We start from the raw sequence: 23,135 nt of genomic DNA on the forward strand, positions 1-23,135 counted from the left end.
GTGGTATATCAGACCGTATACCACACCCCCTCAGGCTGTATTGCTTAAGTATAACCAGTTCACTGACCCGACTGTAGTTGAGGAACTTGGAGACGGATTCTGAGGTAAAGAGGATCTTCCCCCTGTCACAACTCACCACGAACAGGAACCCATCTGCAGCCTGGGGAAATGAGACACGGCACGACCCCAATATATTTCAATCTGGATCCATGAAAACACTGACACTGCTACAGTATTTTGAAACCATCAGTATCCACTCTCTCTGTTTACTCTAAAATGGCAGACTCTGTGTGACAAACATGCACACTTGTGGGAGATCAGAGCTGGCAAAGGTTATACAACAGAACACTCCAAGCGAGGGGAAAGAACTGGCTACTTCTATATTTAATTCTACATTGAACTGAGCAGTTGACACATCCTTTTCTAATTAGGGATTTCCCAGAGTAAAGTTAGTTAGCGACTGAATGGAAAAATACTGTAGCAAACCCAGAGGGTATACCTGTGGTACTGTCCATAAAATAAAGTGTAGACTTAAAGTCTGATTAAGAAACATGTCCACCACGCTCTCATAACTATCGATAAAATTTGGCACTTTGAAAATAGATTTGACCTCATTATTGTAATCATAAAGGAATAACCCTAGACCACTTAATTACTGGTTAATATTATATTTCCCATATCCCAGATATTTCCCAAATTCTCAGCTATTTTTGGAGCCTAGTAGACCCAACACACAAAAACTATAAATCGACACACCACATAATCCTACCCCACTGTTGTGACTGCTGCCAGAATACCAAATGGGATTGATTTTGGTTGATTGGAGAAAGAGATTGAGACAGATTGAAGGGCGGCCTACCGTGAGCACCAGGTGCTTGAGATCATCCTGAGGCAGAAACGAAGGCTTGCGTTTGTAGTTAACGTCAGTAAAGGAACTGCTAGCACCTGCTGAGGAGACGAACACAGCACTGAGCTGTTGTCTGTGTTGTACCTGTCCCTTAGGAGCTCGACATTTCTATCATAAATTGAGTTAAAAATATATAGAAATATTAAATCTATATATCTATATTATCAGCAATGAACGCAGCAATGAACCAAGCTATTTGCGCACAGCTGTGTATTTTGCCGCCACAATGTGTCCTAGGCTCTTACTGCATTAGTATAGCTTCATGAGACCTACCTTAAAGAGATGTGTGGTGCTGCACAGATTGCCTGGTGTGATACTGTATTGTAGGGGCAGTTTTGGAATGATGAGGCCTACCTTTCAGGGCTTTGAGATGCTGCACAGCCATTTGCAGAACCGTGAGTTTGTCAAGCTTTTTGGCCATGGGGTTCCAGGAGGGGATCATGGCTGACAGCTCGTCAATAAGGATGTTCATTTTGTCCCTCCGCCGCTTTTCAATTTGGCTGTGTGGCTCCCTGTGAGTGAGGGCACAAATACACTTATTTGTCTCGCTCACACATGTCTCACACACTTAAGTATACAGGTGTCTGATGGGTTGCTATCAAGTCAGCATGACATCATTTAGGGTGTGTGTGTTATTGTTATTATTGGCGTTACGTTGATGTGGTTGCTCGCATCGTACCACCAGCTTCAGTATTAGTATTAGTATTACTAATACTGTAGTATTATGTCATATATAATATTAAAGTATCCTCCTGTTTGCTAAAGCCAGTTCAGTCAAAAATGGGATTTTCCTGTGTTTTATATATATTTCCGCAACATGGTGTTGGAATAATACTGTGAAATTGTGAAAATGACGATAATACCCTTTTAGTGTAAGAGTTGTTTGAAATGACAGCCTGAAATTTCAGCCAGTTTTGGTGGGATGGAGTTTTGGCCTGCCTGGTGAATCTGCCAAACAGCTCGTTTTCAGTTTTCCCCTGGACCACTCAGACAGTCCTAGCGAAATTCTTGCTCGAGAAACTGCTCTTACTAAGAAGCTATTTGTGTTTCTTTTGACCATGTTGATTGAAAACAGTCAAAGTAAGGTACTTAATTGTTACCCAGAAGTGATTTGATATTGAGATTTTTTTTAACGGCTGCATTGGGCCTTTAACTCCCTTTCAATATACCAAATNCTGTCATTTCTCTTTGCTTATTTGTGCTGTTCTTGACATAATATGGACTTGGTATTTTACCAAATAGGGCTATCTTCTGTATACCACCCCTACCTTGTCGCAACACAACTGATTGGCTCAAACGCATTAAGAAGGAAAGAAATTCCACAAATTAACTTTTAACAAGGCACACCTGTTAATTGAAATGCATTCCAGGTGACTACCTCATGAAGCTGGTTGAGAGAATGCCAAGAGTGTGCAAAGCTGTCACCAAGGCAAAGGGTGGCTACTTTGAAGAATCTCAAATATAAAATATATTTTGATTTGTTTAACACTTGTTTGGTTACTACATGATTCCATGTGTGTTTTTTCATAGTTTTGATGTCTTCACTATTACTTTATAATGTAGTAGAAATAGTACAAATATTGAAAAACCCTTGAATGAGTAGGTGTGTCCAAACATTTGACTGGTACTGTATATTATCAGCAATGAACAATAGCTATTTGTGCACAGCTGTGTATTTTGCCGCCATCATGTGTTCTAGGATCTAACTGCATTKGTATAGCTTCATGAGACCTAACTTAAAGAGATGTGTGGTGCTGCACAGATTGCCTGGTGTGGTACTGTGTTGTAAGGACAGTTTAGGGATGATGAGGCCTACCTTTRAGGGCTTTGAGGTGCTGCACAGCCATTCGCAGCACAGTGAGTTTGTCAAGCTTTCTGGCCATGGGGTTACAGGAGGGGATCATGGCTGACAGCTCGTCGATAAGGGTGTTCATTTTGTCCCTCCGCCGCTTTTCAATTTGGCTGTGTGGCTCCCTTTGAGTGAGGGCACAAATACACTTATTTGTCTCTCTCACACATWTCTCACACACTTAAGTATACAGGTGTCTGATGGGTTGCTATCAAGTCAGCATGATATCATTTATAAAAACAACAACACATGAAAGTGTTATTGTTATTATTGGCGTTACATTGATGTGGTCATTCGCATCATACCACCAGCTTCAACTGTAGTATTAGAGTATTAGATTATATATAATATTAAAGTATCCTCCTGTTTTTTAAAGCCAGTGCAGTCAAAAATGTGATTTTCCTGTGTTTTATATATATTTTCACAACATGATGTTGGAATAATACTGTGAAATTGTGAAAATGATGATAATGTCCTTTTAGTGTAAGAGCTGTTTGAAATGACCGCCTGAAATTTCAGCCAGTTTTGGTGGGATGGAGTTTTGGCCTGCCTGGTGACATCACCAGGCGATAAATTAGTTAAGAGACCAATAAGAGAGTTCCAAACAGCTTTTCAGTTTTCCCCTCCCCGCTCAGACCACTCCCAGACAGTCCTAGCGAAATTCTTGCTTGAGAAACTGCTCTTGCTAAGAAGCTATTTTTGTTTCTTTTTGACCATTTTGATTGAAAACAATCACAGTAAGGTACTTAATTGTTACCCAGAAGTGATTTGATATTGAGATTTTTTTTAACGGCTGCATTGGGCCTTTAACTCCCTTTCAATATACCAAATMAATATGTATGCCCAGGCTCTTACCTGAAGCATTTTATTTTCACCTGTTGATCATCGTCTTCCGATCTGAATTGGAATGGGAAATAGTTATGATTATTTAAAATGATTCATTTCAACACTTGGCCTGGCCCTGAAAGATCTTGCCAAGATTAGTGCTGAAATAAAATTAATTACTAAAGAATCTTCAAATACCTGCTCTGTTCCTCCTCTATTTCAGCATCACCATCTTCCCTGCAAGACATGGAGAACATAAAATATAAGTCCACCAGGTAAGATACAAAAATAAGAATGTTGTTATTTTTATGCTACTTTATGAAAGGTGAGGTCTCTTTGCTCTTACCTGTTGTCTAGATCCCCCTTCCGTTTCCTAGACAGCTCTTGGATTGGCATGGCTCCTGCCAGGTGGGGGGTTATGATATCAGGCATGGCTCTTTCCAGGTGGTGTGTTATGACATCAGGCCGAGAAACAGYAAGGCTATTGGTTTCTCCTAACTGCAAGGATCCTAAACCACAGGCACAAGAACCATACAAAACYGACACATTAGTTTTGATTTCTCATCATTTGTAATTCACCCACGGTCAAATCGATGCATTATTGTAGCACTGACACCCTTATGGAGGCCTTGAYACAAAATGGGTTGGTGTTTTGTTTAATTCCCCTGATTTTTATATTTGCCGATGTTGAAAACCTCCATGAAGAACATTCACATATCCCGATCCTCAACTGAAACCCTCAACTGAGGACTGAGAAAATAAAATAATGAATGCTTACTTGCTTTCCTCAGAAGATGGCACAAATACCAACTCAATGGATGTTGACCTCAAGCATCCCATACACATGGTTGGAACTTTGTATCATTACAAGCTGCCTGGGAGTGTAACTTAATATTGTGTAAAAAGTTTCAAAATAAAAATTATTTTAAACCATCTTATAAATATAAATGTTATTGTGGTGATCAGTCACATGATAAGTGTGTATGCACTAACTAACATCCACTTGAGAGGACTGTAAATAAACTCTCAATTGTAAGGCCGTTGACAAATGTTCCTCAGTGTAAATTAGTTTAAGTTCAGTTCAGCTAACTGGAAATGACCGTCCAGCTTGTAACTAGTCATCTTGAAAACCATAAACCTGGCAGGTGAGGTGAATGAACTCTCCAACCTAAATCAGCCTACTAGACACCAACCTCTGGCACTGACAGTTTCTCCCGGCTGTCACGCAGCACGTGATGAGTTTCCATGTAGATAGTAAAAGTCACCATAAGAGGGCGTCTAACCACTGGCTTTATCCCAGTTTACCCCCAGCATGTGGCACGTGATGGTTTCTGCTATCGCCTTACTTCACTGCTTATATAAATGCTGTAACATTGACATACTTCCTGCACAAATCCCCATTATACTATAAGCGGTGATATTTTATATGAAATATTGTTTAAAAGGGGGAAGATCTTTTGGGATTCTAATGCAAACAAATGTTTACGAATAATGAATGAACTAACCTTGGCTATGTCTAGGAATTTTGGGGTCATTTCTGACAGAGGTGGAATGCAGAACAATATTCCAGCCCTGCCCTCCCTTCCTTTCCTGCAGGCATCTCACCAAGCATGAGAAACTGTAYTAGCATAAAAGCAAAAACAACTGGAAATATTCCACAGGTAGAGAGATGGTAGTGGAACTACGGTAATTTTAATCATTTAGCTAATTCTGTAGTTGTATCATCGTGTAGGGTTAATCTCCATTTATTTATTTTTTCATTTTCATGAAAATAGTTAAGACAAATCTGACAAAGTTTGTTGCCCAATCAAGTAGAAACATTGTYGATTTTGGATGTTTGACTAAGACAGTGAGCAGCTCAGGGTTGAGGTAAATTTAGAATGTACATTAACATTTATTCACTGAAAATGGATATAAATTAGAACATCATACATTTCATAAAATCCAACACAATTGTAAAGGGAAGAGTGAAGACCCCTATTTTGCAGTAACTAACTTAAGGGGAAGACAATGTCATATCAAATACAATTAGGTAGTTATGTGGGGAAATGGTTGTGCTACACATCCGTTTCGTTGACCCAGTTRGGATCAAAGTTCATCAGGGGACTGGAGCAACCCCTGGAAAATAAGCAGAAGTCATTTCCTGGCTAGGCCAGCCTCTCTCCATGTCATCTCCTGCTGTTGTGACTTTGAGCAAAGCAGTTAATAACCCTTAAATGTTCAGAGTGCTTCCGACCCCTTAGGGTGTGTGTGTCTTGGGATACAAGCAGAAACTAATTTCTGTTCTCTGAAAGAAAAAATTGACAGTACRCTTCTTAAATGTTGATCCAGTTCTTGACGCTAATAGGAGATGCAGAGGGAAACGCGAACTCACTGACAACTGAGAACCAGACATCAACAAGTTCCCTGGTTGTGCAGGACATGAGTGGGTGGTGCAGAAARCAGGTCAATTGAATCACCTTGAATGAGACACTAAATTACACTTCTGGTCCTGGCTTCCTAAGAGATGACTGTATGGCAAGTAAGGGCTGTGTGACGGAGTGAGAAGGCTGTGCACTGGAGCTCGATAATGCAGCTGCTGAACCTTCCATGGATGATGCTCTCTCATGGCTGGATAAATGTGGCGAGGATCGCACTACTCTATTGGTCCAAGTCTTCAGCAGATGATGATAATGATGAAGACCCTGGCAGTCACAGCCATATAAATGGACCCTCAAAAGGACTCTCCCTCATCAGATGAGCTTCCTGTGGCTGGTTCTACTGGTGCTGGTGCCTCATAATCAACCTCCCCTATCCCTCACTACTCCCCTGTCGCTCTCACACAAGAACCCCAGTGTGTCGATAGGGTCTATGGTACAACTAGAACATTCATGTCTAAAAGTTGATTAGACAGCACAGCAGTATGATGTTATGGCAGTATAAGGTTATGGCAGTATCTAGTTAAAGCAGTATGATGTTATGGCAGTATCTAGTTATGGCAGTATGACGTTATGGCAGTATTGGTCCGAGTTCAGATTCCCTATTATATTCACTGGGGAAAAGCATGTAGTTTATTACCTGATAAGCTAGTAATTAGTATAAGTACCCTTGTTTGCGTTACACACACCTTTCTCCATTCAAATTCTATATTATACTTGTAGAATATTGTAGAGACCCGATAGGCTAGTTATTAGTGTCCAGGTTTACATTATGCACTTTATTCTCATCTCCCCATCATAACCCCACCCCCTCGTGGAAAAAGGGAAGTTCCAGTGAAGTTGTCCTGCACAAACTTCTTCATCAATCTTACATGTAAAAGCCTAGAATGAATTATGGGTTAATCATTCATGGCTAATCATACCTCCTTGTGTTTGCACATTTTCTTTCAGAGGAATCTGAGCTTTACACTTCACCTAATTTAAGGATGCTTGTTTTTATTATCTGAAAATAGATCCWATCCTTTGGCCGTCTTTTAAGCCAACAAAAGAAAGGCAACTCTACACCGGTCACACTGGCCAATCTGACTAGCTCACCTGAGGAGAGCCATTCCCCTTTCACTCCCACAGGAATCGCCCCCATCCCCACACCAACCTCTGCACTGGTTTTGAATAATACTAGGGGCCAGYCAAAATGGCAATACCATGTTGGACACATGCATACATGAGATGAGGTACAATATTAAGAAAGAGGGCTGACAGTAGAATACATTTTGTTTATTCAATATACAAAACAGAGGGAATACATCTTGTAATGGGGGAATCTATGCTATTCAGGTGAAGTACAGTTGACTGTTGGCAATATGGTTCTAACAATTGGTTGCCTAACTGAGAGGGCTATGTAACACATTATTTCCTATTTATCCATTCCTGTGTAACGTTTGTCATCCTAGAACACCTTTAGGTCTGGTACTACTTTAAGTGCAATAATTATTACGTCAGGGACAAATAAATATTGTTATAGCAATTGAGTGTTAAGCCTACAACACCATTAAGAATTGTCAACCAATGTCAAAATGTTTGCCTCATATTTGGCACGTGCAGCTTGTGTTGAAAAGTTATCAAGTTATAGGCTCTGGTGTTTTACAAAATAACTGAACACAGGCCTACATAGCCTAAACAAGTTACTACAGTCATATTGGCCAAAGCGCAGCTAGCCTATTTGATGTAGCATATAGGCCCAATTAAAATGTGTCAGGCAGGCCTACACATTTTTTACTAATGTTTTATGCTGCAAATAGGTATTATTTTCAAAGGAGCGTCCTGAGTGACCATATTCAACTACATTCATAACACGTACGTTATTGGATGTTATGGTCAAATTACAGAATGGGAAATTGTGTTATTAAGCATGAATGCAGCATATTAGCCTAGCTTAGCACGTTCGGGAAGGAACAATAATTGTTTTGGGCTGCGTTCCAATAAATCCACCCACCCACCTTAAGAATTTGGAAACTGTTTCATAACCCACTTCTTGGAAATATTCTTTAACATTTTACCAGGCATCGCCAAAATCACAATGGGGTCATGGAGAACATGTGGCAATGCATCAGAATGCTTTAGACATCGGAAATTCTCGTCACCAAAAGTACAAACTTGCCGCGAAACATTGAAATTCTACAACTATGAAAACCTGTAAGCTAGGCTATGACTTTAGGCTARCCAAACGCATATATAAAACACAGTTTAGGCAATACGTGCGACTGAACAGGACATGGTGCAAGCATTATCCACGCATAAATTACGTGATTGGTGCCATTTTATTTGATTAACAGGCTAACCGACATAGACTATTAGTCTAGGCAAAAATACCAAAGGGATGAACAGAAGATCTATTGACCGCCAATGAAAAGGCAGCTGCATAGTTTTACACCAGGTTTACCATAAATACAATTCCACCATGCACATATTGTTATAAAATCACGCCAAATCCTACCTGCGAAATTACATGGTAGAATGCCACAAATATGGCCAAAATTATTAAATTTCCACGAGCGCGTCCCAGGACTTCCTCGAGTGTGCGTTTGCTCCACTGATCTACTGACCTACATTTTGGGGAAGAACCAGAATTGTTTTCAAAGCGAAAGAAACAGCTCCCCTCAAATCCCACCCGGCGCATAGCATCGACTACAATCAACTATTATCACCTCATAGCCTAGAGAACTCACACGTGGTGCTTTCAATACAACTCGGAAAGATCAGAACCTCCAAGTGAAAATTTGCGTACGGTTTTTGCGTAGAGGTTCCTATTGGTTGATTCTGATCATTTTCAAACGTGAAACCCGGAGCTCAGCTTACGAGTTTCCGAGTTCCAAGTTGTCTTGAACGCGGTACAAGTAGGTCTACCAGTACCTGTTCGTTTGTCTGCGGTCCCGTCATTGCCGCCGCCGGCTAAATTCTCTTTGGACATGGCTGGAGCCGGTCAGCAGCAGCCCGGCGCCGCAGAACATGAGGAAGTGGTAGTGTAGCCTAAATGTAGTAGAAGTAGCCTACTGTAGAAGAGGCGGGGGATTGTAAACGTACTTTATTTTTTCCTCCTCTCTCTGTACTAAGGCGGGGAGGGGGTATACATAAAAACGTAGACCTACACGTGCAAGGATAAAGTAGCCTCCTGGGTAATGAGGACACAACTCCAGGAAAACGCGGAAGAGGTCAATCTGTCTCATATATCACCACTACACTCGCATTCATTCACTCAACCACCCGTGAAGGGAACACTCTGTCCATTGCATTCACACACACACACACACACACAAACGTTTCGTATGCTATAGTCTAGCCCAGAGCAAGTAGGACAAACATTCATGAAACACAAAGATTCGTTCATTTTATCCTCTAAAATGATAGGCTACAAAGTGTAATTTTGCATGTATTTGAGGGAAAAGTGATTGTCTATAGGCTACGACACAGGCTCCCTATAATTGAATGGTTTCGTGTTGTGAGTGAGTACTGCTTTCTCTGTAAATATCCGTGTCCAACCTGACAAATTACCATATATATATATATAAGTCAACTCGTTCGAGTGGTATTTTCCCCCCTCTTTCGAYCATGTTTTTTGTCTCTCACCTCAGTGTTATTCGAGACCTCTGCACGAGACTTTATGTAAGTGTGCACGTGCCAAACAAGAATCGCGTTGACCTAAATATTGTTGCGTTATACAACCATATAACCGTCACGTGTAGCAGCTGTCTCGTTAACCCGTCTGAAGCCCGGGGTGTAATCATTAGTCCAAACAGTTGCATTCCGTTTGGCAACTAAAACGATAGTTTTTGTTGGACAAATTGAGGCAAGTCACTCCACGTTCGTTCCGTTTAAGAAACGGTTTGCAACAGAATCGGCGGAATTGAATACACCCGTCTACAACGAAAGTAAACGTGCGTCCGAMAACACTTTACAGCCCCGCACACAACGTTATATAAATGTGGGGGAAAAAGTGAAATTGTATAGGTTAGTCTTGAGCGTCATGGATTGAGGACATTTATAACGAGTTGCCTTTTACGCATGACCATTGGTCACTGTGATATCTTAAATTGTCAAGACACTGCGAATAAATACATTATGGATTGAGGACATTTATAACGAGTTGCCTTTTACGCATGACCATTGGTCACTGTGATATCTTAAATTGTCAAGACACTGCGAATAAATACATTGAACCACAAGTTTGCCTACATGTATTTACGCTACTATCTAGCCTACAAAATATTGTCATATCTGTAAAATAGGCTGTGTTTTGGCAAAACGTCTTGCCTTGGCGAATATAATAGGCCTATGTCTCTGAGTGACAATAGGTAAATCCAATGACGGGGAAATCATAGGCTACAACCGTGAGACATTTATTATTGTGTAGCCATAGCATTGTAGTTAAACATGCGATGTCACAACATCCGTCATTTGAATAAAAAGTAATCAGTGGCTAAGATCCGCCCCGTCTCTAAAAGTGCATGCGAACTTCCTACATGAATGTTTGGAAATGAACAAAGGCTACCATCAATAGGATATATAGGCTACTGTATATATTCCCGAAATATTTTTTGGGGAGAGAAATATATTGGTAATACTTTATAATAGGCGTAATTAATAATGTATATAGCATTAATACATGCATTTTGTTATTTGTGAACATTTAAAAGCATTATAAGCGCTAATAAAGACTGGCAGATGCGATATACTGTAGAGTAATTTCATTTTACTGTCCAAAGGGAATATATGCAGCCTTCTATTCTCCATTAAGGCTGCTGAGGTCGATTTCCTCCTTAACTCGATTTAATGGGGAGGTGAAAAATAAAAGATATTGACATTGAATTCTCTGGCAACAGCTCTGGTGGACATTCCTGCAGTCAACATGCCAATTGCACACTCCCTCAACACTTAAGACATCTCTGGCATTGTTTTGTGAGACAAAACTGCACATTTTAGTAGCATTTTCTTGTCCCCAGCACAAGGTGCACCTGTGTAATGATCATGCTGTTTTATCAGCTTCTTGATATGCCACAACAGGTGGATGGGTTATCTTGGCAAAGTAGAAATGCTCACTAACAGGGATGTAAACAAATTTGTGCACAAAATTTGAGAGAAATACGATTTATGCATTTGGAACATTTTTGGGATCTTTTATTTCAGCCTATGAAAAATGGGACCAACACTTGAAATGTTGCGTTTATATTTTTGTTCAGTATACATACATACATACAGTTGAAGTCGGAAGTTTACATACACTTATGTTGGAGTTATTAAAACTTGTTTCTCAACCACTGAACAAATTTCTTGTTAACAGATTATAGTTTTGGCAAGTCGGTTGTGCATGACACAAGTCATTTTTCCAACAATTGTTTACAGACAGATTATTTCACTGTATCACAATTCCAGTGGGTCAGAAGTTCACATACACTAAGTTGACTGAGCCTTTAAACAGCTTGTAAAATACCAGAAACTGATGTCGTGGCTTTAGAAGCTTTTGATAGGCTAATTGACATCATTTGAGTCAATTGGAGGTGTACCTGTGGATGTATTTCAAGGCCTACCTTCAAACTCAGTGCCTCTTTGCTTGACATCATGGAAAAATCAAAAGAATTCAGCCAAGACCTCAGAAAAAAAATGTTGTTGCAAAATGGCTTAACGACAACAAAGTCAAGGTATTGGAGTGGCCATCACAAAGCCCTGACCTCAATCCTATAGAAAATTCGTGGGCAGAACTGAAAAAGCGTGTGCGAGCAAGGATGCCTACAATCCTGACTCAGTTACACCAGCTCTGTCAGGAGGAATGGGCCAAAATTTATTGTGGAAAGCTACCCAAAACTTTCGACCCAAGTTAAACAATTTAAAGGCAATGCTACCAAATACTAATTGAGTGTATGTTAACTTCTGACCCACTGGGTATATGATGAAAAAAAAAAAGCTGAAATAAATCACTCTCAACTATTATCCCGAAATTTCACATTCTTAAATAAAGTGGTGATACTGACCTAAAAACAGTTTTTTTTTACTAGGATTAAATGTCAGGAATTGTGAAAAACTGAGTTTAAATGTATTTGGCTGAGGTGTATGTAAACTTCTGACTTCAACTGTACATACGTAACATGTTTCACAAGCACATGACAAATGAAAACTACCTTCTACTTCATTCAGAAACAAGTTGACTGTTTTTTTATTGAATTGTCTGTGCTCAACTGATATTGTTTTTAGCGCAAGTCAATGGCGCACCCTACTGGGATACTTTCAGCAGCAGAAATCTGACTGCATGCTCATTGTTCCTTGTACCTAACACAGTAAGACAGTCAACCGATGTAGTGACTTATCCATTTGGATCCATTTTGTACCAATAGGAGCCTGGTTCTCAAAGTTCTAAATCATTCTGGGCTTTGTAGTTTTGGAATCGTTTATTTTGAGTGTGAGTGAACTCAAATATTCAAAAAGTTTTGTACATATATAGTTCTACAGTGAATATATCAATTACCCCATCCATCCTTACTATACCTATTACAAATAAACAACATAAAACACTTAGACATCCTTGGTCAGTGTTCACTGACAGTTATTTCCTTTACCATTCAGTAACACTGGATCATTGTCCTGAGGCAACAGTTAATGGGCATGCAAAACAATGGCCGATTAATGCTAAGATTAGAACTTATTGAATAAAACACATCTATAAAAATAAGGCTGCGTTTACACAGGCAGACCAATTCTGATAATTTTTTCACACATGTATTTTTTTTAACAAATCAGATAATCTCTGATAAATATATGATGTGAAAATATCTAATGTGTGTGGTCAAAAGACTAATTAGTGGGAAAAATATCAGAATTGGCCTGCCTGTGTAAGACCTTCTTTGACAGAGGTCATTAGATCAAGTTCATTTGGTTTTGGCGAGGTACACTCAGTCATTACCATTTATCCCCTAGTGAAATATATACATCACGTTAGGCTTCCAGTTCAGTCATATCCTCTATGTGGCTCCCTAACTATTTAATAAAAACAGTGATTATAAATGTAACAAACAAGCAATCTATTGCAAGTATATATTGCAGTTATACAATATCCACTACAATCGCTTAGTCCAACTGTCTTCAAGACCATAATTCAGAGTAGCCTATATTATGAGATTGTACCTATGGAATATACTGCTGTTTGCTGTGAAAGATATTACAACTAATGATTTACTCTGATGGAAATCAAGTCTTCCATCCAAGGAAATCCTCTTGCAATCTCCTTTCCCAGGAATAGAAAACAGGGTTCATTAAAACACTTGCACATTCCTCACAGGATTTTTTGGGGTGGGAAATAATATGTTACTAACCAGGTTTCCATCCAACCTTTTTACGCGAGTAAAGTACATGTTGAATAAAAAATGTGACGACACATGTCTACAAAACACGATCTTTGTGCAGATAAAATGAATTATGCTATAAATGGCGGTGGAAACTCCTTTATGGGCACGTATTGCTATAATAAACATCATTCGAAGTAAATTTGGAGTCACGCGATGATATTGTGTGGTCCTCCCACCACGACTCGGGAAAACATGCAGTTTATACGCTACAGATGAAATAAATTAGGATGAATTCCACCCGTAGTGAAAGTGAACAGTGATGAGCTTGATGCTCCTTTCCAATAGACACTGAGGGTTTTATTCTGGTGACATGATGATCGATGCTTGGGTGCCTTTTCACCAAAAAATTATAATAATCTTGCGGCAGGTAGCCTAGTGGTTAGAGCGTTGGGCCAGTAACCGAAATATTGCTGGATCGAATCCCCGAGCTGACAAGGTACAAATCTGTCTTTCTGCCCCTGAACAAGACAGTTAACCAACTGTTCCCCGATAGGCCGTCATTGTAAATAAGAATTTGTTCTTAACTGGACTTGCATAGTTAAATAAAAAGGGATAGTTCACCCAAATTACAGTTATTTGTGCCACAAATGCTAAAACATTAACATTTGGTAACAGTGCCAGGAAATTAAAACCAAAGCTTAGACTGCTTAAGGGTAAGGTAACCAATGTGCAATTTTGTAATTTGGGTGACCTATCCCTTTAATATATTTGTAACATGTTCCGGTGAAAGACAAATCAAGTTAAGAATGAACAAATGCATCAAATAATGAATTTGAGTTAAACTACCTTTTATGAAAAAGTTACCTTAACTCTTCTTCTCTATGTAAACAATTCGTTTTTATTTCCATTCTTGAATCATTTACAAGTTAAAGGGATACTTCAGGATTTTGGCAATGAGGCCCTTTATCTACTTACCCGGAGTCAGATGAAGTCCTGGATACCCTTTTTATGTCTGTGTCCAGTATGAAGGAAGTTAGAGGTAGTTTCGCAAGTTAATGCTAACTAGCGTTAGCGCAATGACTGGAAGTCTACGGGTATCTTCTAGCATTGTTATATTTGAGGTATTTCGTTTTAGTTATCAACACTTTAATTGCTCATTAACACATGATGCATCCTAATTTGTGGTGTGTTTGGGTGTTAACTTCTGCAAACATTTGGAGATTTATCAATTTGTTCAGGGTCAAAATAAATAATTTAATACATTGAATTTACACCTGCTCCAGATCACATAGCATTTGAACTTTGACCTGTGCCAGATACAGTGTCTTGGGAAAGTATTTACCCCATTTTGTTGTCTTACAACCTGGAGTTTGTATAAATTTGATTTACACAACATGCCTAACACTTTGAAGATGCAAAATATGTGTGTGTGTGAAACAAACAAGAAATAAGACAAAAAAACAAAACTTGAGCGTGCATACCTATTCACCCCCCCAAAGCCAATACTTTGTAGAGCCACCTTTTGCAGCAATTACAGCTGCAAGTCCCTTGGGGTGTCTCTATAAGCTTGGCACATCTAGCCACTGGGATTTTTGCCCATTCTTCAAGGCAAAACTGCTACAGCTCTTTCAAGTTGGATGGGTGTACAGCAATCTTTAAGTCATACCACAGATTCTCTATTGGATTGAGGTCTGGGCTTTGACTAGGCCATTCCAAGACATTTAAATGTTTCCCCTTAAACCACTCAAGTGTTGCTTTAGCAGCATGCTTAGGGTCATTGTCCTGCTGGAAGGTGAACCTCCGTCCCAGTCTCAAATCTCTGGAAGACTGAAGCAGGTTTCCCTCAAGAATTTCCCTGTATTTAGCGCCATCCATCATTCCTTCAATTCTGACCAGTTTCCCAGTCCCTGACGATGAAAAACATCCCCACAGCATGATGCTGCCACCACCATGCTTCACTGTGGGGATGGTGTCCTTGGGGTGATGGGAGGTATTTTTCCTTGATGGCCAAAAAGCTACATTTTAGTCTCATCTGACCAGAGTACCTTCTTCCATATGTTTGGGGAGTCTCCCACATGCCTTTTGGCGAACACCAAATGTGTTCGCTTATTCTTTTCTTTAAGCAATGTTTTTTTTCTGGCCACTCTTCCATAAAGCCCAGTTCTGTGGGGTGTACGGCTTAAAGTGGTCCTATGGACAGATACTCCAATCTCCGTTGTGGAGCTTTGCAGCTCCTTCAATGTTGTCTTTGGTCTCTGTTGCCTCTCTGATTAATGCCCTCCTTGCCTGGTCCGTGAGTTTTGGTGGGCAGCCCTCTCTTGGCAGGTTTGTTGTGGTGCCATTTTCTTTCCATTTTTTAATAATTGAGCTCCGTGGGATGTTCAAAGTTTCAGATTTTTCTTAAATAACCCAACCCTGATCTGTACTTCTCCACAACTTTGTCCCTGTGTCACGATCGTGTGGAGGATTGACGGACCAAAACGCAGCAGTAGGAAAATAAGCCATCTTCTTTTATTATTGAAGAAGGCAAAAATGAAACAAAACACACTTTCAAACTAACCAAAACAAAAACGATCGTGAAGCTAATAAACGTCGTGCACATACAACAGGCTACAAACGTTCTGACATAGACAATTACCCACATCAAACGAAAGCCTATGGCTACCTTAAATATGGCTCCCAATCAGAGACAACAGAAATCAGCTGTCTCTAATTGGGAACCCATTCAGGCAACCATAGACTTTCCTAGACAACTACACCCAACATAGACACAGCTAGACACATACACTCAACACAAACCCATACACTACACCRAACACCCCCTTTACCATATAACCACCCAAAACCGACAAAACACAAACATTCCCCATGTCACACCCTGACCTAACTAAAATAATAAAGAAAACAAAGAATACTAAGGCCAGGGCGTGACACCCTGACCTGTTTGGAGCGCTCCTTGGTCTTCATTGCGCCGCTTGCTTAGTGGTGTTGCAGACTCTGTGGCCTTTCCGAAGAGGTGTCTATATACTGACATCATGTGACAGATCATGTGACACTTAAAGTCCACATGTTTGCAATTTAACTAATTATGTGATTTCTGAAGGTAATTGGTTGCACCAGATCTTATTCAGGGGCTTCATTGCAAAGGGTGAGAATACATATGCACGCACCATTTTGATGTTTTTTTAAACAAGTTATTTTTTTCATTTCACTTTACCAATTTGGACTATTTTGTGTATGTCCATTACATGAAATCCAAATAAAAATCAATTTAAATTACAGGTTGTAATGCAACAAAATAGGAAAAACGCCAAAGGGGATGAATACTTTTGGAAGGAACTGTAGCCAGGGCAACATTACACAAGTTTAGATTATTGGATATGCAAGTTGTGCTGAGGTGCACAACTAAATCGGAATCGCTGAAATGTTTGACCCTTACGTTTGAATATCTATTTTTATGACATCACCCACAGTGGGTGGTCACTAAAGTTGAGTAAATGTTTACTATAAAAAAAGTACATGTAATTGAAAATGTAGTTCCTAACTTAAATGGATGCATTTTGGGGAGCGATGTTAAGTGGAGATCAAACATGATTTCCAATGTTCTTTAAAAAAAAAAAAAGTGCCATCTGATATCTTTGTCAATAAATTTGAACAGAAATGTAACTAATGTAAAGTTAGACTCAGCAAAATGACGCAATGTTGCTCTCCCGCAGTCACACACAGCATCTGCACGGGTTCGCTTCATACCATATACAGCGTGGTAGCCACGCGACCAAAAAAAAGCAGAGAAGTTGAGTATCACGCTTCAACGCTCTTAGTTGTTGCGGAAATTGATCCAATATACTGTTTACTTTCTGCATCTACATCATATTGCAACCTTTAAGTATTAGTAGCATTGAATTTCCATTGACATCCATGACTTGTCCTCTAACTTGCAAAAACAAATCTGCTTCTACATTACATTAAATAATTTTGAGCTATTAAATTCCAGATTATCAAGGCATTGAATAGACACCACAATGGATTAATCCCAGAGCCATAGATACATGTACGGATGGCTCACCATATTCCATGTTAGCAGCGAACGTTCCATGACGGAAGGATTACTATTTGCATTGTAACTAGCATGAAACTTTTTGGCTAACATGGCAACCATAAAAGACTTGAAACGTTAGAACTTTTTATACCTACAAGTTCAGCAAACAACGTTTACTTAACATTAACTACATGCATTTTTCTGCAGTCATACATGAGGTCACTAGGATAACCCCAAACGAATACCCTGTGTGTGGGGCAGTCCTTCTCCAGCGTTTTAGACCCTGCAAATCAGTGTGTAAACATGCAGATATGATGGTCGCGTTCCCCTGCTCAGACGTTGCATCAACCAATGGTTGCATACCTCGTCATCGACTCCGCCGTCGGGCACCAGATTGCTATAACATGTGGTTAGCCAATAGGTAAAATACCTATCCAAGTGTTGTAAGATCTGGCACACTTCAGTAACGCCTGGGCAGAAGAACGCGCCCGTTGATTTAGTCACCTAGTAGTAGTCACTTCAAAGGGGAAGTTCAGTTTTTTTCAGGTTGAGGAACCATCTAACATCAAGTTGTAAAACACAAACTTCCCCTTTAACAGCCCAAGCAAGGCCTAAGACAAAATACATACATGTATTATTTATATCCCTTGCCGTTGGTGCCCCAATGGATGTGGCCAAGCAGGAAAACCCCGGTGAAGCATGAAGCCAAGAACCTCCTCCTCATCATCATTCTTGATCCTGTGCTTTCAGCACAGCAGGTGTTTACCGCCCAACCCTGTGTCTACATTGTCTCTCCCATTTCCCTCATGGCCTCCTCATCTCAGGCCTTCATGTATGTGGGGATGGTGCCTCGCTGAGTCAGCCCCTCAAACCTCTTGTAGGTGTAGTTCAGGAACACCCAGTCCTTGGATTTGTCTGGCTCCGTCACGTTGGAAACTGAAACAACAAGATTGTAAATTATATACAACAGTGTATTAAGGTTAATACCAGTGTTATTGTCTCCTCCTTGCCACTAGAGGGCAAAACTGAATAGGAAATTAATCTAGATCTCAGAACTGTAGGAATGTGTGAATAACAACAGGACTATGGGTCCTATTTAATCTAAATTGGAGATGATGACTCAAATATTCCTGTACACCAAAGCAAACCTGCACTGCAGCACATTGTTTCTTCTGCTTTAATAGTTTTTACATTTTATCATTCATTTCATGCTTATTGTGAAACACTTTTCATACATGAAATGCAGCTCAAAGTAGTAAGAGAGACAAAGTGATTATTATTACCTGGCTGAAGGATGTCCGATTCTGGGAACTCATCAAAGTTCGATGTGTCATCGATGCTCTTGATCTCAATGGAGATGGCGGCTGGTCTTTCCCTATGGAAGGAAGGCAAATGTGAGCCGTTGGTCTATTTAAAACCTTTTTCCTAATGCATTTTGCTGAAACGCACCAAAGACAACCAAATTAAAGCTAAGTGACTTGGCTTTTGTTTGGGCTGTGATTGCATCTTATACTTCCTTTAAGATATTGCCATCATACATGATTAGACACACACACGTATGTACTGAAGAACAAACACATACCTGATGTGTTCCCAGTCCACAGGCTCAAAGAAGGCGTGACTCTTCATCTCCTCAACACTCACAGCACCAACACGGTTCTCAGCGTCATTACAGTACCTGAAATGGGTTCATGTTGTTGGAGCACCAAAGCCTTTGTTTCACAAGAGGAAATCCATTGCGCTGAAATAAAATGTCTACTTTACTGCAGTTTGATACAGCGTGTTTTTGTGGATGTGATCATTTTGGTAACTCAGCCTGCAGATGTGACTTACAATCCAGTTATAATGCATTATAAGACATGTTATTAACATGTATGACCACCTTATAAATGTCTTCGTCATTAACATCTCATAATGATCATGAGTAACAGCTATTTTGAGTTCACCCAATCTAGCAAATGTGAAGCTATAGGCCTAAAATATAAGACATTATAAAAGGCTCACACATCTTTATAACAAGTATTAAAACACTAACTATAAGCGTTAGCTGTCAGAGCAGCTTACGGATCACTGCACCGGTACACAGCCCATCTGTAAATAGCCCACCCAACTACCTCATCCCCATATTGTTTTTGTTTTTATTGCTCTTTTGCACCCCAGTATCTCTACTTGCACATCATCATCTGCACATCTATCATTCCAGTGTTAATGCTAAATTGTAATTATTTTGCCTCTATAGCCTATTTATTGCCTTACCTCCCTAATCTTACTACATTTGTGCACACTTTACATTGATTTTTCTATTGTGTTGTTGACTGTGCGTTTGTTTATCCCATGTGTAACTCTGTGTTGTTTTTGTCGCACTGCTTTGCTTCATCTTGGCCAGGTTGCAGTTGTAAAAAACATTTTTACCAGTAAAGTGTTATAATACATTTTTCCTAAGAGGACAATACACGTTGATACATACACACAAGCGGCTATCCTATAAGGTTTCATATGACCACAAACCTGAGAATCAAGTCCTTGGCCCGCTCTGAGATGGGCACCTCAGGGGGGAAGACCAAGGTCTCCTTCCAGTTCATCACCTTCCTATACGTCTCCTGGGGTGTTTCAGAACAGAACGGGGGGTACCCTGAGAGACACCAGGGGTCAGTATGTTACAAAGTAGGAGCAATGAGTTAGCCAGCTAACTTTCTGAAAAAACGACCTATCTTTGAGTTCATAATGAAACATACTTGGGCATGTTGTAATTGACTCGGTTACATGGACATACCTATCAGCATCTCATACATGATGACCCCCAGAGACCACCAGTCACAGAGCTTGTTGTATCCCGTCTGCAGGAACACCTCTGGGGCAATGTAGTCTGGTGTTCCCACTGTGGAGTAGGCCTGTTGGTTAAACAAACAGATGGGGAGACACTAGTAAGTAAATACAACCCAAAGGCTACAGTATTGGGTGTGCTTGTTTCATAGTCCATGGTGCTCAGAGGATCCTTAACAAAAACCCTGATGAGATCCCTAAGAGGGATCCTACTCAAAGGACCATTGGGAAGGGCGGTACCAAAGATATAATGGGCGGTAAAATATATAGTCTCTCACATGCACAAACTCTTACCAGTTGCCTCCGGTTCTTCTTCCACGTCTCTGCTTTTCTCTTTGAGTTCATGTTTTGGAAGGCTGTGGAATATTGCAAGTTCAAAGACATGGCAGTGTTCTCCCATAAAAACGACTGAACAAACTAATTATATTTTGTCTGAATGAAAATAAAAGTGAATGATTCACAGGTTGTAAAGAGTGACTCACAGAAGTCACTGGGAGGGTTGTGTGTGAGGTTCCTGTAGAACTCTGTACGGTGGGCCTTCTTCAGTCCCGTACACAGACCAAAATCAGACAGCTTTACATGGCCCTGGAGAAGAAAAAGACTCTCCGATCACACCTTCAATACGAACGGTTATTATATACTTTAATTGGCCATCTAAGTGAATGCTTCTCTGTGTGCGTGTCTCTGAGCATGTGTCTATCTGTTTGTGTACAGGGGTAGGCCTGGACCAGGCCCGTGTCTCACCCTGGAGTCCAGAAGCAGGTTATCAGGTTTGATGTCTCTGTGGATGAAACCCAGCTGGTGGATGGAGTCGATGGCCAGGACMGTCTCAGCTATGTAGAACTGGGTAGCCTCTTCAGACAGGGTGTCCTTTTTCATCAGCAGGGTCATCATGTCACCTGCACATTGAATTGATATTAATGCCACTATGCCACTAACCCCCTGTTTTTTTTTACATGATGTGAGTAACAGATGACCAATTAAATTAAACAATATACACTCAGTGGCCAGTTTTAGGTACGCCCATCTAGGCACACAGATCCCTTTGCCTCAAGAACAGACGGAATTCATCGGGGCATGGATAGTACAAGGCGTGGTGGTCAAATGTTGCACAATTGGTATCAAGTGACCTAACGTGTGCCAGGAAAACATTCCCCACACCATTACCACCAGCCTGTACCGTAGACACCAGACAGGATGGGTCCATGGACTCATGCTGCTTAAGCCAAAACCAGATGCTGCCATCAGCATGACACAACAAGAACCGGGATTGGTCGGACCAAATTACACTCATTATTGTTAATTACACTCGTTGTTAATTACACTCAATGGAGCTGCTGGTAAACTTTCTTAACTTGGACATAGATTTTTGGCCAGGTTAGAGTTCACACTTCCCTCTTTCAATTACAATGTGGGGAGGTTAAAAATGAAAAACTATCTACCAAATCTATTAATTGATTGCTTCTCCTTGAAATCATCATTCACCTGATAAGATGTGAAAATAGTTTATTACTAACATGATGGGAAAGGTTAAAGATCCCTGCTCTAGATGGTCTCTATGTACAATTGTGTAATGTCACTATATTTATTCCCAGTAATTATATCTAATTTAAAAAATGGTTTGATGTAATTTGTGGAGTCAGACTGTGGCCAACAAGAGAAACTCACCTCCAGGTAGAAATTCCATGATGAGGTATAGGTTCCTCTTATCCTGGAAACTGTAGAACATCTTGACCACCCAGGCCCCGTCCGCCTCCACCAAGATGTCCCTCTCTGCCCGAATATGAGCCACCTGCTCCTTCTCCAACATGTCAGCTTTCCTCAAGATCTTCATGGCATATATGTGCCCGGTGTCTTTTTTCTGCACCAAGCGGACCTGAGGACAAACGTAGGAGTCACACATGAGTATGCCACATTTGAGAGGCTTAAGTGTAATTAGTTGCTAACTGTTTTATAAAATGAGTGGTCAGACCAAACCATGCATTGCAAACTTTTTTGAAAGCTTCAGTAAAGACCATATTAATCGACAATCAGTACCAGCATACACTCAAAGGTCCATATAAAGAAAATAAACTGAAGAGAGATATAATAACCTACCTCTCCAAAAGCGCCTCGACCAATGACCTTTAGTGACTCAAAGTCGTCCAGGCCCAGCCGGGTCCTCTTCAGCCGCAGGAACTCTGTCTCCTTCCTGGCGTGCTGGGAGCGTCGCATGACCTTCTGTTGAGAAACATAGGCACAGAGACACCAATAATCAGGTACATATGGTTTCCTCTAAAATAGTAGATGTGACAAACATGCAAAGAAAGTGCTACCCACGACATTGATTCCAATCCTTTATTGGAATTAAAGCCATCGTTCCACACGAGTGGAGGTTTACCTCTTCATCTATCAAGCCTTCCTCATCCATGACTTTCTCCAGCTTCTTCTGCCTGGAAAAACAGAGGGGAACATGCATGTATTCTGAAACAGTCTACCCCAGTCTAGTTACTCTGAAAACAGTCTACCCCAGTCTAATTACTCTGAAAACAGTCTAATTACTCTGAAAACAGTCTATCCCAGTCTAATTACTCTGAAAATAACTAGACTGGGGTAGACTGTTTTCAGGGTAACTAGACTGGGGTAGACTGCTCTGAAAACAGTCTATCCCAGTCTAATTACTCTGAAAACAGTCTACCCCAGTCTAGCTATACTGAAAACAGTCTACCCCAGTCTAGCTATACTGAAAACAGTCTACCCCAGTCTAGCTATACTGAAAATAGTCTTCCCCAGTCTAGCTATTCTGAAAATAGTCTTCCCCAGTCTAGTTATTCTGAAACAGTCTTCCCCAGTCTAGCTATTCTGAAAATAGTCTTCCCCAGTCTAGTTATTCTGAAACAGTCTTCCCCAGTCTAGTTATTCTGAAACAGTCTTCCCCAGTCTAGTTATTCTGAAACAGTCTTCC

General features: G+C 40.3%; 2 protein-coding genes across 2 annotated transcripts; both read right to left on the minus strand.

Moving 5' to 3' along the window:
• Nucleotides 1–4: 4 nt before the first annotated feature.
• On the minus strand, nucleotides 5–9,167 carry LOC112080791 (basic helix-loop-helix ARNT-like protein 2; the record flags this gene model as incomplete). Its single annotated transcript, XM_070442713.1, has 7 exons — nucleotides 8,909–9,167; nucleotides 3,928–4,090; nucleotides 3,780–3,818; nucleotides 3,612–3,653; nucleotides 2,724–2,881; nucleotides 860–945; nucleotides 5–160 (listed from the first exon to the last, which is right to left on the minus strand). Coding segments are annotated over exons 1-7 (702 nt in total), but the record flags the coding sequence as incomplete, so codon positions are not given.
• Nucleotides 9,168–17,146: 7,979 nt separating this feature from the next.
• Nucleotides 17,147–22,683, minus strand: LOC112080792 (serine/threonine-protein kinase 38-like). Its single transcript, XM_024146702.2, has 11 exons — nucleotides 22,572–22,683; nucleotides 22,289–22,411; nucleotides 21,860–22,067; nucleotides 20,936–21,090; nucleotides 20,674–20,776; nucleotides 20,486–20,547; nucleotides 20,142–20,259; nucleotides 19,877–20,000; nucleotides 18,951–19,046; nucleotides 18,652–18,743; nucleotides 17,147–18,304 (listed from the first exon to the last, which is right to left on the minus strand). The coding sequence occupies exons 1-11, from the start codon at nucleotides 22,647–22,649 to the stop codon at nucleotides 18,189–18,191; spliced, it is 1,275 nt and encodes a 424-aa protein (XP_024002470.1). The 5' UTR covers nucleotides 22,650–22,683; the 3' UTR covers nucleotides 17,147–18,188.
• Nucleotides 22,684–23,135: the final 452 nt, after the last annotated feature.

The sequence above is a fragment of the Salvelinus sp. IW2-2015 genome, unplaced genomic scaffold (genome assembly GCF_002910315.2).
Source record: "Salvelinus sp. IW2-2015 unplaced genomic scaffold, ASM291031v2 Un_scaffold16507, whole genome shotgun sequence".
Classification (NCBI taxonomy): domain Eukaryota; kingdom Metazoa; phylum Chordata; class Actinopteri; order Salmoniformes; family Salmonidae; genus Salvelinus; species Salvelinus sp. IW2-2015.